Source organism: Synchiropus splendidus, chromosome 5, assembly GCF_027744825.2.
Source record: "Synchiropus splendidus isolate RoL2022-P1 chromosome 5, RoL_Sspl_1.0, whole genome shotgun sequence".
Lineage (NCBI taxonomy): Eukaryota > Metazoa > Chordata > Actinopteri > Syngnathiformes > Callionymidae > Synchiropus > Synchiropus splendidus.
In genome coordinates, this window is record NC_071338.1 from 30,371,480 (window position 1) to 30,389,472 (window position 17,993).

The window sequence follows — 17,993 nt, forward strand, 5'->3', positions numbered from 1 at the left end:
GATACTGTAGCCGTCATATTCACCACGTGGGGGTGCTGTTCTTCAACACGGAGGAATAAATAAACTGAAATAACATGTTCACGTGATTGATGGACTTGGCTCACGATAAATAGATGTTCTGACAATACATTGCATCGACAGAAGTATCTCAAGAACCCTCAGGACGTCTAACCTTTGCATTCTACAAGTCATTTTATATGTAGTTGGCACAGTACATGAAGTTGACAACTTCCCTTTGTGGTTCTTCCTCCTCCATGGTGACATGAGATCTTGATCCTGGTCTCCTACCAATCTATTCAGCGCAGATCTGGAACATGAAAACCATGAATGTATTGTTACTGCACTGCCGTCCAGTGTGCTGTAGTTTAAATTATTTTTTTGGTTTGTTTGGTTTTGGTTTTGGTTGACTGTACTGTGTTGACAACTGCGAACCATGTGATGTGGATTCCTTCTCTCTGTGACCATAGGTGTTCCATGAGTTCTTCAACATTCGCAACACGTTGTTGCACAGAGATGTTCGCAACAACGTGTTGCGAATGTTGAAGGGCCATCAGAAGGTGGCAGCCCGTGCAAACGCACCGCTGTTGGCTCGCTATATGCAGCTACTGAGCGTGCACTTAAACACTTAACGTGGAGGCTAAGCCAACGCTTTAAGCCACTGAGGTGCTGTGACCCCGTCGATTGAGAAACCTGTGGCCAAAAACAGTTCCAGGAAACAGCTTCCCGCCATAGAAAAGTGCCCCACCGCCACATGGACTTCATTCATCCACTGATTTACATTGTTTTTTTATTCTTGTGATGATGGAAAGAAGAAAGACGTGACAAGGGAGGAATGGATTGATGGTACTTGTGACATCCACTGCGAAACTTGTGAAAGAGAGATTGAAATGATGAACGGATGGATAACTGTTGAACAAAGTTGATCCAGATAGAATGAGGTGTGTGGAAAAAAAGACGACAGACTCATAATAGCAAAGGCATGAAGGAGGTGTTGAAGGATGGACAGGCAGCAATACAGCCGGGGAGAGCGGCTCTGTTTGCTCCAGCAGGGAGCAGCAGGACTTCGGCTTGGCGCGGTCACGTGTCTCGCCAGAGTAGATTAAAAAACAAAGAGGCAGCAGCTTGGCCTTTCCCTGCCCTGAGTCTACAGCTGCACTGAACCGGCTCTCAGGTTCCTTTCTGGTTCAGCAGCAACATCAGCCGTCTGCTGAAGAGAGAGAGAGAGAGGGAGGAGAAATAGCCGGCAATCCTCTCAAGCAGATTAAAGCCTGGATCTGGAGGCTGAAGCACTTTCCATTTCCAGAACTGCTCCACTCTCTATCTTTATCACGGCTGGATGAGCATCTGAATGACTGTCGCAGCAGAGGCCAGAAGTTAAACATCAACCCACCAATACCGATAACCACCCACCCCCACCTTACAAGACAAGGCCCGCTTGGCTGAACCAGAATTCCCATCGCTGCTCTTGATGTAATTAGAAGACTTGTATTTGATTAAATAATGAAAGCTAAGTGCTCATGAATCAAACTAAATCTCCCGCCAGGGGCTTCAGATCCCATGTGCGTCATTATTTTGGTACATCCCCCCCCCCCACCAACCTCACCACCCTTTTGTTGACATGCCGGCTTTTGGAGTGAAATGAAGCAAACTGAAGTGGAGAGCAGAGTGGTTTGGAGCAGATGTGTGTGTGTTCCAGGAAAATAGACCTGGGGTTGGGATGACACAGACAAACAGGTATTTTCTATAGAAAGAAACATTTAGAGAGCGAAAAATAGAAGCAAGTGGAGACCGAGGGAAGCGCACGCCATCGCTACCTCGTGAAGAAGACTGGACAGGTGAAGGTCCACTCCACCACTAGGATGGGAAATTGCACGACCATGGAACAGAAACAAGTACTCTGTGAAGTACCTGCCGCTGAAAATGCTATGTGTGGACACAAACAGCAAAAGTGTTCAGGGCTGTGTCAGAGGCCAAGCATCCCAGAAAGACTGAAGGACTGGGTCAAAACAATTGGTTCATTAGCTGTATACAGTTTGGGCTCCCAACTGTCATAAAAACAAAAAATGTGCGCACATTTGGGAGACGGAAGTGGCTCTAAGCTTCAGCTACAGCCGAAGTCTAAAACTCGAATGACTGAGGGCCCACTAGAGGCTAAGCCTCAGTGACCTTGGGCCACATTTTGCATTGTAATAAAGGTAATAAAGGTCACGGGAGATGAAAAGTAAATTGTGCTCAATTGCACGGTGCTGTGGTGCCATGAGCACTAATGCTTGCTACTTACTTGTGTGACCGGTGCGCTTCTGTGTTGTGTTCCTGTTAAGCTCAAGAAGAAGCAGAGCACATTCGCAGCAGGACACTTTAGTCGCTGATTCCAAGTGAAGCAAAGCAAAATCAGCGTTACAGTTGATCACGCTCCACACTGAAAATAAATACATACATCACCGGCACTGAGCGGAAAAAATAAAAAATAAATCAATGTTTACGATGCTTAAAAATACTGAAATATCTACACTAAACAATGCTGACAAATACAAAAAGACAGGATTATAGAAGATGAATTAAAGAATTAAAGTGCAAAGAATTAAAGTGCAAGATGGCAATGAGTACAAAACGTGGTCACTCACCTCTTCAATAAAGTTTACAAAAAAAAGGGAAGAGGGAGGGGACTGCCACAATTTAAAGCCAAAACACACAAAGAAGAAATAAGTAGGAGCAAGACGCAATACTCAACCATAAAACCAGGCATAATTAAAGTATTTTGGGTAATAATATGACAACTATTACATTCACAAGAAAATTCTGTGTATTTTAATAGAGTATCTCCACCTTGAGTTTGAGTACAGGATCACAAGGTAAACATTAAGTGTCATCCATTGGAATTGACTGATAAAGTGTAGCTTACTTTGGACAAAGAGGGGATGCCCTCTGAGGGTCACACTCACGCTACAGTTGGGCAACCAGGGGACTAATGGTCCGCGGGCTGCAAGTTTGAGGCTCCTGATCGGCATAGTTTGTCTAGTTGTCGTGTGGCCGATTGTCAGAACTGTAATTCTAACCATGAACTACTGTTCTTTTGGGATTCAGTAAAAGACCAGGATCCTTTTTTCATCTATCAGTGGGAATTTTTGGAGCAAAAATGTGCAATATTTGGTAGGTAGCCTCTTATGCAGCTCAACAAACAGCTGTACTCCGCCATGCGTCTGTCGCCAAAATGCGTGCGAATCATCTTCGTCTCTGTAAATCTCAATGGCGTCACGAGTGTGTGTTTCAGAATCAAATCTTTTTTTATCCTATTTATCAATCTTTGACCCTCCTGTAGTCGATTGGTCTGGTCAAAACATATGAAGAAGCCTTTTAGCTATTACGGCCCATACTCCCCCTAAACTATCCGAAACTATTTTTATTTTTATATTTTATCACCGTATGTTGCCACTCAATTTGGAGTAGAGAGGTTTGTTTTTGAAGAAAATCAGCAGATAAAAGAGAGGTCAAATCACAAACATTATTCTTAGAAACAGAAATGTTGTAAACATTGGCGTAAAGTGTGTCTTGCGTTCAAGTTCTGCTGGATTTTCAGGTCTCACTCTGGCCTTTTAACACTGACACCCTGGTGCTTCCATCCACCAGACCTCCTTGCTATTGGAGGATCCTGTTTTTGGAGAAGTGGTGCCGATGTAATCGTTGACTGGCGTGGGTCACCTCCTGGAACTTTCCACTGGCAGCGCGACCCCAGCTTGCCAGGTCTCATCAGCAGACAATGAAACAAATCCCCAGAGGTCAGCTGGCATTTCACCAACTACCAACCTACAATCCGATTAATGGTCCTCGGCGTGCCCGAACCTGTGACAATCCAGTACCTTGGCTAAGTCCTGGACTGAGCCCTCGCCGATAAAGCCGCCTTAATTCAGGAATAAAGATCACGGTTGAGATGTTGCTAATGTTTTAAGGTGTTTGGCCGATCAACGATCTGTTGATATTGCTCGCAACCTTCTCCACTCTTTATCCTCAACTGAGGATGAGAGAGGGAAAGGCAAGACCAAGTCCAAAGCTACTGTCTGTTTTTGAGTTGTTTTTTTTTTTGATCGAGTCCCACCATTTGTAAAAACATGCTTACATGTTCAGAACATACAAAGGTTTATTCTACAGAGGAACACAAGGTGGGACTTGGATCATGAAGCTGGTGTTGGACGCATGACGTCTGTGAGCTGCTCACTGAACTTTTGACATGAATTCTGGAACCGTTTTCGTAGAAATGAGGTGAAATACTCATGGACGCACGCACGCAGCTTTTGTCTGTGGCTTTCTTTGCTGTAGTTGAGTTGATCTGGTAGTGATTGGATTAAAGTTGAGCCTTCAACCAGCAGCTGCTAAGGATAGTTTTCGGCTTCCTCCTAAATTTAGAATCACAGCGCTGGAGAGGATTATGATAGTCTACTTTAAAACATATTTCCACTCTCTAATGACTCAGAATGGCTTCTGTGGAAGTGTTGACTTGTTTGATCTCCTCACAGCGCACGCACACGTGCACGCACTGACAGACGTGCACACACGCACATGCTCCTCGGAGTAGAGTTACATTAGCTATGATCAATACAAAGTTTATATCGGGGCTTTTAAGGTAAGCCAAGCTGTGATGGTCAGTCTGGTGTGTGTGTGTGTGTGTTAGAGACCACACCGAGGATGAACTGCATGAATAATTCACCCGCAGACAGACTTCCTCCTCCTCCGGTTGGTTCTTCCTGCTGCGACTACAAACGTCCATCTGAGCTCCCAAACCACTCTCAGCCAGCCACGCTTCTAAATCTGACAGCCACTCAAGTCTTCCTTGGCTTTTAAGGGATTTGATTCCCTCACACATGAAGTCAGCGCACTCTGATCCACACGATTAGGATGCGTATGTGTTCAAATCCCAATCCACTTCAAGTTAGATGTCAGAGTGGATTAAGCGAAACAGAAATTTATCAAAAAAAAAAAAAAATCTGGAGCAGACTTGGGGAAAGTGTGGCCTGAGGGCCCGCTGAGGTCCGTGGTAATGCAGTCTTTGTGAGGTCGACATGAGTAAACACGGTCACATGACACGACGACCGAACGCAACACACTCATGAAGTGATATCCGATATTTCCCAGCTCCGTCCTTCATGAACGCTGTCGAGATAAAAGCCTCCACACACACACACTCCATTATTGTGGCGACATTACGACGTCCATGCGTCCGCATGTGACGTCAGGCAGTGACACCGTCCGGTCCCCTTTGACAGGGATATCACACAGAGTGTAGTAAGAGCCGGCAGCCTCACTCTCCGTCTAAGTCCTTATGAGAGCGAGGCGGCGGTCCCCATTAGAAGATGCATTAGTGGGCATTATACTTATAATTATAATCCCAGGACCTTTAGGAACCCGGTAATCTGGATTAACCCCTGCAGATCATGTAGTGGAATATTTGACAACATCACGAGAGGAAGAAGTCCTTGAGGGTGGTCAGTGGAGTTTCCACATGATGAAGTGTGGCTTCCAACTGATGGGTCAATCCATCCCCCCATCCTTCGTCCTATTCATCCAACATCATTCAATACATATGTTCCAGATCACCTGTTTTCCTCTCACCCTTCTTCCTTCCTTCCATCTATCCTTCATATCTCCATCCATTGTATCATTTATGCATCCATCTTTTTATCCTTCCAACCATCATTGAATCAACACCCAAATCTGTAAATCCCTCTCCTCTCATTTGGACACATCCCTCCAACTGTCCTTTCATCCCTCAATCCCTCCATCCATCCCTCAATCCCTCCATCCATCCATGCATCCATCCATCCATCCATCCATGCAACCATCCCTCCAACCATCCATCCATCCCTCCATCTATCATCCATCGCTCCACCCATCCCTCCATCCATGCAACCATCCCTCCAACCCTCCATCCATCATCCATCGCTCCACCCATCCCTCCATCCATGCAACCATCCCTCCAACCCTCCATCCATCATCCATCGCTCCACCCATCCCTCCATCCATGCAACCATCCATCCATCTCTCCATCCATCATCCATCGCTCCACCCATCCCTCCATCCATGCAACCATCCATCCATCTCTCCATCTATCATCCATCGCTCCACCCATCCCTCCATCCATGCAACCGTCTCTCTGGTGCAATAACCTATTTTATTTTATTTTATTCTCTGAGTGATGCTCTTCCTGACTGCATGGCCTTTCTTGCCTCTATTGCTGCTGGAAATGTACATTTCCCGGAGGGAGTCATCCCAAAGGGATCAATAAAGTCTAGTCTAAGTCTAAGTCTCTAAGTCTATCCATCCATCCATCCATCCATCCATCCATCGCTCCACCCATCCCTCCAACCATGCATCCCTCCATCCATCCATCCATCCATCCATCCATCTAAGGTATTACTGGATCAGAAAACACAAAGAGCTCCTGCAGAAAGACGACGCAGCATGTGGTTTCAGACCGGCTGTATCCAGCAACACTAACAAAACGAAGCACAATAAAGAGCGCTGACTCATGCGCTGATTCACATCTGTACTTGTGAGATTGTTTCTTTGCTCAGTGTCGACTGTGAAGTAAATTACAGTCATATTTAGGAAGTATGTACCAATATAAACCAGCAAGGCATGATTTTATCCTAACCTTTTTTATTTTCTGCTGTCCATAAACATGTTTTTTGTAAGACTTGGGTTGGACTTTGGTAATGATAAGTGAAGAAACCAAAAGAGCTTAATTTAAAAGAAATCATCAAATGATTTCTTATTATTACTTAAGGGCTCCTGTAACGGTACGTTTCTCCTTTGTGAGATCAATGAAGTCAATCTTATCTTATCTTATCTTACCTCAATTGAGGTATTTATATCAAGACAATTATGTTTTCTTTACAAATTTTACTCATCTGGTATTGTCATCATTCATTATCATTAAATAAATCAGTCAAACTCTAATACAGATTTAAATAGCCAAATGTTGGTCAATAGAAATATATATTTTTGTCCATCTTGCTAAATTAGCTCCATAATAATAATAATGTTAAAATTGCTGAGTTGACATTTTTCTTAGTTTTCATTAAACCTTTAAAAAAAAAATACACATGCACAAATACGATATAATTCTATTCAGATTGAGATTGAGATTGAGAACATTCACTGTAAAATAATTCAAACTTTTACACTTTTATATTTAAAAAATCTACATTTTCTAATGAAATAATAATAATGAAATTCCATTTTTAAAATCAGCAATTGGCTTATTTGTGCTTGAACAACATATTATTTTTCCCATTGCTGTACTGCATAACAATAAACAAATAAATAAATCTGGAGTCCAAACAGTTGTGAATGTGAGTGAGGTGAGAGAATAAGTGTAATCCTTGAATGACAGACTGATACTGAATTAAAGTGTCGATGACAACAGTACAGAAGAGGATCGATGCTCCTGCAGACCTCCACAGCAGCTAGCGCCATAAGTCCATGCCAGCGGATCATTAGGCATCATCCACTTCAATAATGCAGAAAGAGCAGAGCGAGGAAACAGCACATGCCTCCGTCAGTCGCTCGACACAGCGGGAGGACCCGAAGTAAACACAACATTCTCCATCTGACACCGAGGAGCAGAGGATGTTAATGTGGAACTTAAGGATGCTCTGGAGAGAGAGTCCCAGACATCTGGTGCTCAGAAAGTTTGGTGTGGGAAAAAAGAGTTTCTGTGTCATGAGGACCAATAACAACCCAGAAGCTCAGCCATGACTCACAGGATGTGTAGATCTAAGGACCTCGGTTGGAGTCAATTGATTTGTTATTTTATTTTTAGAAATATCAGGACACTACTGCAATGATCTCACCTCTTGAAGAGAAGAGAACGTCTTGTAAACAACTTAAGAGAGAGTGCCTTGACTTCACACATACCTGGCGGCTTCTTAATATTTATGATGTCCTAAGGGGAATTACATAAAAATAAAAATAAAAATAAAAATAAAAATAAAAATAAAAATAAAAATAAAAATAAAAATAAAAATAAAAATAATATAGATTGAGGAAGAGTTCTGATCATTTCTGCCCCTTATATTTTTTTCTTTTTCTGAAGAGTGGTTGTCTGTGTGAGGTCTCATTATTGTGTTGTTGTGTTTTACTGTCAGACAGTTTTGTGTTTCAGTGTGTTTTTTTTTATCATGAACTTTGGTTACTTATCATTATAATTGTGTATGGGATTACTTTTTTAAAAAATGTCAGACGTCAAAATGATTATAGGGAATAAAAATATTTAAAATGATAAATATGTATTTAATTTATTAATAGTTTTTTTTATTACAATGTTTTTTTTTATACTATATATAATATTTTCCGTGTTCAAAAGCTTTACATTACATTCCATTAAAATAAACGTAAATATAATATAATGTATTATTGTATAATATAATAGAAACAATTATTAGTCTTTAAAAATGTTTTCAGATCTCTCAGGATTACGACGGTGCTGCCTGGTGTTTATCAAAAGTCTCAGCTCGACTGAACGGTTCGGTCCAGCCCACAACCCTCGCACACGAGCCAATGACGCGACTCTTCGCGTCGCTGTAAATCGAGGCGGGCCAATGCTGGCGGATCTCCCGTGTCTCAGCCTGAGCCTGTCACAGAGCAGCTCGGTGACCGCACAAGGCGCCCACTGATATTTAAACACGCGACTGTCCCGTGGTGCTGAAGTGGACAGCTTCCGCACCCCCAGCATGACCGCCGGAGCGCCGGACGGTGCTCTCCGTGTTTGAGCGGACTTCGGCCGAGGACGGGGGCGTCGTGACACCTGTGGATCCGGCCGGTGCCGAAGGTCCAGTGGCGTTAGAGTGCAAAGGTAAAGCCATTTAGAGGCGCATTATGTCTAAGCCTCTGTGCTCCGCGGCTGCTGCAGGGACATGGACAGTCGGCGCTTCACTGTGACTGCTGCGTTCAGGGGATTCGCTGAGCTGCTGGTGCGCTCCGAGGGGAAACTAAACCACGGTTGAGGGCTCGGTTCCGGACCAGCTGATTACTGATCATGGGGAAGGAGGAGTGCAAGACGATGCTGGACGCGCTCAACAAGGTCACCGCCTGCTACCGGCACCTGGTCATCGCTCTGGGCAGCACCTCGGACTCGCAGAACCTGCGCGAGGAGCTGAAGCGGACCCGCAAAAAGGCCCAGGAGCTGGCGGTGGCCAACAGGACTAAGCTGACCTCGCTGTTGAAGGACAAGAGCATCAGCAAGGAGGACCGAGCCGAGTACGAGCGCCTGTGGGTGCTCTTCTCCAGCAGCATGGACCTGCTGGAGGTGGACATGAAGCGCTCGCTGGAGATCGGCCAGGACTTCCCGCTCAAGGTTCCCACCCGACACCTGATCCAGACCGGGATGACGGGCAGCACCAGCACCGTGGCAGCGCGGGCGATGAGCGTGCAGAACATGAAGTACGAGGCGGACAGCAACATCGACACGGCGGACCTCCGCGACCTGCAGAGCGAGATCACGCAGGTGAGCCAGATGATGGAGGAGATGGAGATGAAGGTCCAGGTGGCGCCGTGGGCCGTGGAGGCCAAGCAGGAGGCGGGGGCCGAACTCAAGTCCAACATGAGTGTGGGGAACTCCTCCGTGGGTGTCATCTCCATCTGCGAGGAGGAGCCCAAGGAGGAGGACGGAGGCGGGGGCAGGGACTCGGGGATCGCGTCCATCTGCGCCGTGCTGGGCTTCTTCGTCATCGTGGCCGTGGCCCTGGTCCTGGGATACCTGGTCATCAACATGTCCTGAACTCTGGACGGCACCGCGTAGATGCGAAGTAGAGTCGGGTTTTTGGGGAGGAACAAATCTGGAGATGACAGCTCGTCCATCAGGATGATGTAAACAGCTCGTAATCCCGGCGGATTAGCGTGGAAACTAAATGTAGCCCACTCCTAAACGGATGTGTCCACGATGGGTGGAGTAGTTCTACTGTTGAGTTCCAAGGTTCGCTAGTTGTGGGTTTCAAAAAGGAAAAAAAAAAGCGCCCCCTCGCTGAGGCGGTTGCGAAAATGACCCATGTTCTCTGAGAGACTCACCTGCGAGATTATCATGGCGATGTTCTTCTGTGTCGACTTCACTTGAATACATCTTTATTTGCTACAGTTTTACTACAGTTTTACACAAAACAAGTGAGGCATCGCTACAAACTCTGACAGCCGACACCTGTTCACAAAAAACTTTCATGAACTCTGAATGTATTTTGAAGCTTAGGTTGATGAAAGTAGCAGTAGTGAAATCGTCATACTACATTTGGGTTTTGTGTCATGTTGGCTCCGCTAATGCACTTTTCCTAAAACCTCCCGGCGACACAACCAAATGCTAGCTAGCATACTGATAATGATAATTCCGGGAGCCATCTTTGTTTACGAAGGTGTGTCACAAGTCCGCGAACTACACTCGATCAAACATTGATGCAGATGTCCTTGCTAGCGTTTTTGTCGCCACACAATTTAGGTTGACGCGAATGAGAGCAGAACAGCGACAAATTACAAGTTAAGTAGTCGTGCTAATCTTACGTTGGCCTTTTGTTAGCATCATATCTTGCAGGACAATCCAAAATTGAATCATTTATGTCGCTAACAGACCGAGTTACTGCAAAAGTGTCCGACGTCTTGCTCTCAGGTTGAGTCCAAACGTATCGTGAACATGTGTAGCTGACATGCTAGCTTGAGCCGCACATAAACCGGCTTACGTTGATAAACTGTAATGTGAATCGCGCCAAAAAATGTTTCATTTTAAACACTAAAAAGTGTTAAAGAACCATTAGCAACGATTCCAGCGATTATGCTAAATCGTTAATTCTAATTTATGAACGCATATGTTTAGTTTATTGTGGTATAATCCCTAGGATTTGGCTAACTAGACCTCGTAGCGTTATAAATAAAGAAATAAATGTGAGGGAGAAACAGAGATTTTGTTTTGTTTTCCGTAACGATTAGAATTTTCTGCTGCCAAAACTTGGCTATTTAAATTGGTTATTATTTTGCTAACTTGTTAAAATAAATGTGGAACAACCAATGCAAATCTAATGTTTGTAATCATGCTGATACATTTTAATCTATATGTTGTTCATCCAAAACAGTTTTTGATATGAGGGAATGTCTTTATTTTCCTGCCGTATCCAAATAGGGTTGCAATTATTTCATCCATCTCAATTCTTCCTTTAACACAAAACCACAGTTTGAGAACCAAAACTGTCCCCAGGACTCACAAGCTCAGAGTAACAAAAGCAGGGTTGAACACAGCGAAACAAATAAACGTCTACTCAAGTGAACGCTGAAATGCTTACGGACCTTTCAGGGCTTTTTCCTTTCACACACCGAATGTACCAACCTGTGAGTCTTTGTACACTGACTTGTCATGTAAATACAATCAAGTCTATTTATGATAATAAAAGTTTCAAACACCACAAGGCGCTGTTCAAGTCGACTGCTGGCTCAGGAAGGCGAGGCTCATTACCTGGGCCGTAATCCCCCCTGGAGGGTTAGAACCGTGTTTAATTTAAAAAGTGTTAACTCCCCCACTAATGGTTTTACTTATAAGAGCATTTGAGGTTATTTGTGGAGCGGCATGTGGGTGAACTCAGACAGATAAGCCTGGACATCGAGAGTTACGCCGGGACCTTCTGGGAATCACAATTAATTAAAGTGAAACGACAAACTTTTATGTCAACAACGTCTCTGAGACAGAAGCTGTTGCCTGGAAAGTTGCGACGGCTGACGTCATGTTGTTGGCGGTGTGACAGCTACTGGACTAGCCTTGATCTAAAATACTTCTTGTTGCTGTTTAAAACTGCTTGGTCCAACAGATCATGTTAAGATTCTGACCAGGAAACAGAAGGGTGGCACCTCAGCAAATAATGTGCTGGATATTTCAGTGTCAAAACTTTCAGGAAGGACAAGAAAAGCACGGCTGATGTGGAGAAGTATGGAGACAAAGTGAGGCAGGACAGGTGGTTTGTACACACGGAGAGGAGAAAGGTGGCAATGCAGAGGAAGTCATGAAAGTGGGACTAGGCAGGACGACAGAGAAGACGTTTATATCAAAGACATCAAGGGTGCAGGACATTATAGAGATACAACTTGCACAAAAAAAGGGAACATTTTAATTTAACCCCCTTAAAAGTTATTACTGGGGTGATGCCACAGGTGGGTGGAGGGGGGGGGTTGCCTATTGTATTGGGATGTTTTATTTGGCTTAAACATTTTGATTAATAATAAATAGAGGTAAAATCTTAAATAAGTGTTTTTATATATGTTTGTATATTATATATTTTATGTATTTCAAAATTTCAGCTGCTGCAATATTTTTGGATTTCAGTTGCCCTACAGTAGAATTCCAGGGGAAGAGTTTCATTTTGACCTGGTTGATGAGCAGTATTTTGGCACTAACCTTAGCCAAGTGATACAGGTTGCTTCATGCAGTCAGTTCTATTAAGATAATGTAAAATCTGTTGAGTGGTTTAGAGACTATAAAGATGGGAAGCAGAGCTAAGAAGTGAAGAGAGGTGAAGAGGAGAGTGCAGGCAGGGTGGTGGTGACTGCAATGTCTTTGTTTAAAAACAATGTGAGGCTTGGTTGATATGGTTCTTCAAACCCAAAGCTTTTAAAGCAGAGAGCGCCACCTAGTGGCTCTGAAAATGAAGCTCCTGTTTCATGAAGCCTCACTAGCTTCAATATCGTCACAAGAAGTTGGATTTTTCTGAAGGTCAGATGTAAATTTATGGCTGAAACTCCGAAAGGAAACAATTACTGCCGATCTTTTTCTTTCTTCAGCAGTATTTTTGACAGAAACAAAGAGCGAAACTCCCGGACAGACCTGCATTGTCATCCCAGCCACCCCAGAGTTCCAAAAATAAGGGAGCTGATTAATTAAACATGGGGGAGAAGAGGAAGGGATTTAACTAGCAGGATGAGAGGAAGCGTCTTAAAAACACGTCGGTCCTCTCGCTCCTGCAGAGCACAGTGATTCAGGGGAGACCTGCTCTCCAGGATCTGACATGTCCTCGATGACATTTTCAAGCTGACATTCTCGTCTGCTGTTATTTGTTTCCACTCCAACACGACAGAAGCGTTTACAGGACTGATGCCTGTCGCTTAGTAACCAACAAGCTGGTGGAGAAGCACTTGGCAGCGACGGACCGCCGCATCATCACCTCATCTGGACCAAGATTGTGGGCCTTCGAAGGCAGCATGGGTTGCCATGGAAACCTTCCACAGACTCTCTCCTCTGCACAGAAGGTCGAAGCAATGTTATTTCAAGTTGGCCTCTGTTTTTGTTAGCGTGCCCCACGCACGCACATGGATGTGTAAATGCAACATGTGAGTATTAGCCTTACTGCCCGCCCACATTAGAGTCCTGCAGCTGCGGGGAATCCAGCAGATTATTAATAAAAAAAAACAAAACTGATCATTGTCTGATCAACAATTCTGCTCCAACGATTCGTATTCAGCCTACTGACTCAGACTCATGGAATATGACTCACAATGGGGCTTGTCAGGAAGAGGTAATCCTCATGGACTGGACTCACCAAGCCTCGCACATTTGAGTTATGGAGTATGTTTCAGGGAGGGAACGAGTCCAAGTCCATGGGTTGGCTAAGCAGGAAACTGAGATGCTCTTTGGTAAACTAAGAAGCGAGTCCAACTCAATGATTTAGTGGGCTGCCCAACAAAACCTTATGGGTCCTTGTAAAACGGGCTACTTGTGAGTCCAACATATCGGGGAGAGTCCATGTGACCCAGGCTGCCAGGCAGAGCATGGCACCTCTTAAACTCACAGTCAAGGGTCAGATAGAAAACAGTTTTGACTCTTGAAACCAGTAAAATTCTCATATCAGTGCAGGTGGATTCACTGGATCGAACACAATAGACAGGCACACTGTATATCAACTTGAGGCACAAAAAGTCAATTCGAATCGGAGCAGTCCTTGTATACTGAGTCCTTGTATCTGACTTATTTGCAGAATCGCACATTGTCTCCAGTTTCTAAACAAGAAGTGAGTCAAACTTAAATCATTGGATACCACATATGTGTGAAAAAGCCATGTTATCAAAGTTGTTAGACAGCAAGGCAGCATGACATCAATACTGAATCCCACATATCGCGAGTTGCAAGGTAGTAGAGCTGATACACGCTCATGAAGAGTCCAACAAACCAAGCAAGAGAGCGACTCGTCTGCTTGCGTGTGAGGATGACGAGGCACAAACTCGGAGCGTGTCCAACTGCTGACCGGAACATTCAGCCGGTTCAGCGGACCGGATGTAGAGGCGTTCCAGTCCGGTCACCCAAATGTACCCGCCCCTCAAATCCTCACACGGCTTCTAAATATTTCAGCACATTAGCACTAGCGTTCACCTGCATGTCTTCAGATGCTGACTTCAGCTCATTTGAGCAGCTCGCTGCACTTTCAGGAGCACTTATTGTCATCGGGAGGAGAACCGATGAGGAGCCACGGACTTAGGACGGCGGCAACAGAACCGGGTCACTGATGGGACAAAAGATTTAGGAAACATGAGAATATAGTTTAAGATATAAAAGTGTCCTGAAGAATCAGGTGAGTGGGAACATCTGAAGAACAAACACCAGGCTGTGATGTTATTGTCCTGACAGGAAGGTTGGAGGTGCTGGAAAACTGTACCTACCACAAGGTGGACAATAACTCGAGAAAAATTTCACAAAATAATTTATTTGAAATCAGCAGCAGTCAGTCACATCAGTTAATATTTAGTCACAGGACACAGAAATCAGCTCTTCCTCGAGATTTAAAGCCAGTATTGACTTACTCTTGAGTTCCTGGCGCCATCGTGTGGTCTAATCGATTAACGACATCATGAGGACGAGAAAAAAAGGTCACAGTTTCACGTGAAAAATTAAATATTTATCAGATTATAAATAATAAGATGAAAGATGATCCCAGTTCTGGGCACTTGACAGTCAGAGCTTACTGTCTTGGTGCCCGATGAGCGGCTGCAGGTGCTTGTACTTGGGTGGAATGGTCATCTGGATGTCTACAGTGTAAGGTTCTGAGCCCACGAAGCGGTGTAGGGAAGCATCCGCCTCAGGGTTTGAGTGAACCGACAATGGGTGGAGCCTGTCACCTGCAGGGCAACAGAAGGAAACCACTTATTCCAGGATGACTTCATGGCATCCAGGCTGAAGGTAGGCAGCCATGTTGGTCCTCTTCTTCACTCAAACTCCTTAACCCATGACCTCAACTTGAGGTCTGCGCTCTGCAATCTCACCGGGCAGCGCTGACACGGATCCCTCTCCATCGCTGCTGAGCACAGGCAGCCACTGCTCGCATCCTTCCACGGCCCGTTCGCTGGAGAACCGGTGTAGGTCGTCGAGTCGAGTGAGGCGACACATGCGGCTCAGCTCGTAGAACTGCGGAGGAGCGATCCACAGTTGTCTGTCGCGGTAGCTCTTCAGAACCTCTGCCGGAGTGGACCACTGGAACACAGAGAAATGGAGTTCAACTGAAGAGACGAAGCTGCGTTTTATGATTGACTCAGACATTTACAGTGGATATGAAACATTAACTTTTTTGACCTGGTTCAACCCCCTCTACAGCACATCCATTGCTTTTTCTAGTGATGGGCTGATGGAGTCTCATTTCCAGACCTCAGGAGGTGATTTAACTGTGATGCCAGGTTTCATTGAAATGGTTGTTTAAAGAAGAAATAATTTTAGTGCCAGCTAGTGGGCTCAACATCAGCTGTGGCAGTTGAAGAAAACAAGAAGTAGCGCCGTTTGTTAGTTGCAGCGCCACAGTCATTGAACAGCTGAACAATGTGTTGATTTACTCCTCGATACAACAATAATTTGAAAAACAATCGCAAATGTTTTTATGGGATGATGATAAAACACGTAGACAAACAAAAACTTTGCAATTATAAGTCCCAATGATTATAATATACAAAAACAACGTTTAGGAACATTTCACACTAAAAAGAACAATGTTTGTACATGCAAAAGTTTGTTAAACGTTATGAGGTTGGAGAACATATTGAAATAAACATTCATTTTGAACCGATAAAAACGGGGTGGTGAAATATTCGCAGTAACTTCACAAGTCACCAAAAAGTATTTCTTTGGAAATTGAAATATTATTCAAAAAATGTACGTGTTTGTTTGAATGATTACATTGTTGTCTTAACATTTGTTTTACTTATTCACACTTTCACTCATACTTTTGAAACACAACTTTTAACTTTTTACCTGGAAGCGAACGATCTCCTTCTGGTCCTGGAGTGTGTCTGGGACCTCCTGCAGGCAGCAGATGAAGAAGGCAGTGTCGAACCTAGCGGCTCCGTCGCGACCGACCGGGGTCAGCCAGTTGCCCCACTCGTGCAGAGCCCAGATGTTGGGCACCAGCTGCAGCTCCTTGCACATCCTGATGAAGTTGGACGGGTCCTGGTTGACCAGGGTCCTCCACCTGCTCAGCTCTCCGCGCTTGGTCAGCTCCTTGGCGCTGTCTCGCAGAGGCTCACCTGTGCGACCCTCCCTCAGCCTGTCCAACACACTTTCCCGCTCATGTTTGGCCACGAACAACAACACGCCGGACTCTTCGAACGTCTCTCTGAGCGCGCAGATGCGAAAGGCGACGTCGCCGGTGATGGGAGAGCCGAAGGTCCGCCGATCCGTGGCGAACATCGGAGGTCTGCTCTCCGGAGGCTGCTCGACGCGTCTCAAGCCGAAATGAGTCAAGTGAGCGAACGGTTTAAAAACGTCCAGCCATTCACCGGAGAAGTCCGAAGAGTCCACCAAACCCCCGGGAAACACGTAGGCGTTCGGCATGAAGCCACTTCTGCTGCTTCTCTTCAGCATCAACACGTCATAGTCGAAGTGGAGCGTCCGTCCATGAGCGCTGTCCGCCGGCGTGAGCGCCGCAGAGGACACCGGCGTCCTGGACGACAAAGAGTCCGCGCCGAGGCTCCGCTGACCGGCGGTTAGAATGACAGTGGCGGCCTCCTTCCAGTACTTCAGAGCGGTGTTCATTGTCAAACTAAAGTTGTCAAAAGTCACTCAGTGTGGGTTCATATGTTTAGGTGAAACGGGAAGTGACGAAAGCCCAAGTCTACATTGAGCATTGTCGCCCTCTAAAGGAGGGATGAATGAACTACAGGACCTTGACTGGACGTCTTAAAACACTTTAAAACGCCAGAACTGATAAACGCCAGGAGCGTCGAATGATACAATGGATAATGAATATAACTGGAAATAAAAGTGGGAGAATGCAAAGTGGAAATAAAGACGCAAAAAGTAACGGAAATCAATGCATGAACACACGTTTCAATGTAAACAAATATATATCTTCATTTACTCTTGTTTTATTTTCATTTTTTATATTTTTTATTTCCACTTTTATTCATTTACTTCTTCATTTCCATTTATGCATTTCTCAACTGTGGTGCTTATTTCTTCGAAGTACGATTATTTTAGATTAGATTAGGTTTCCTTCATTCATGACATTAGATTTCACGCAACAACTCCAATGTAGTATTTTATTCCTTACACACGAGATTTAATTGGACTTTCAGTTTGTGCCTGTCTTGAACCGGAGTACTCCTGAAAGCTGCCGCAGGACCCCAAAATTGCAAAGGAACTCCTCAATTTTATGTTTATCTCAGCTCACTTCTGCACCTTTAAAAGATGCGAACATGTTTGTATGCGCTCTTATGTATAAATCACACTGTCAGCCTGTGCAGTACGTTTGCAAGAGTGTAAGTATATTTCATAAATTTGCCCTGTAGTGTGACTTGACTGAATGATTGATTGCTGTGTTGCAAAATAAATAAATAATATAAATAAATAAATACCACTTCTACTACTTCTCCAACTACTAATGCTGATAATGCTAATGATAATAAATTAGAAAATACATAGTAATGCTAATACCAATAATAAAATAACAAACAAATAAATAAAAATGAAAAACACACTGACCAAAAACATTCGGAAAGAATTC

At 44.4% G+C, this 17,993-nt stretch overlaps 2 protein-coding genes across 2 annotated transcripts; one reads left to right on the forward strand and one right to left on the reverse strand.

Moving 5' to 3' along the window:
* Nucleotides 1-8,633: 8,633 nt before the first annotated feature.
* On the forward strand, nucleotides 8,634-11,429 carry si:ch73-167i17.6 (regulator of G-protein signaling 9-binding protein). Its single transcript, XM_053865844.1, has one exon. The coding sequence runs from the start codon at nucleotides 9,032-9,034 to the stop codon at nucleotides 9,770-9,772; it is 741 nt and encodes a 246-aa protein (XP_053721819.1). The 5' UTR covers nucleotides 8,634-9,031; the 3' UTR covers nucleotides 9,773-11,429.
* A 3,299-nt stretch (nucleotides 11,430-14,728) lies between these two features.
* Nucleotides 14,729-17,306, reverse strand: nudt19 (nudix (nucleoside diphosphate linked moiety X)-type motif 19). The gene is made up of 3 exons (XM_053866076.1): nucleotides 16,244-17,306; nucleotides 15,268-15,475; nucleotides 14,729-15,123 (listed from the first exon to the last, which is right to left on the reverse strand). The coding sequence occupies exons 1-3, from the start codon at nucleotides 17,021-17,023 to the stop codon at nucleotides 14,960-14,962; spliced, it is 1,152 nt and encodes a 383-aa protein (XP_053722051.1). The 5' UTR covers nucleotides 17,024-17,306; the 3' UTR covers nucleotides 14,729-14,959.
* Nucleotides 17,307-17,993: the final 687 nt, after the last annotated feature.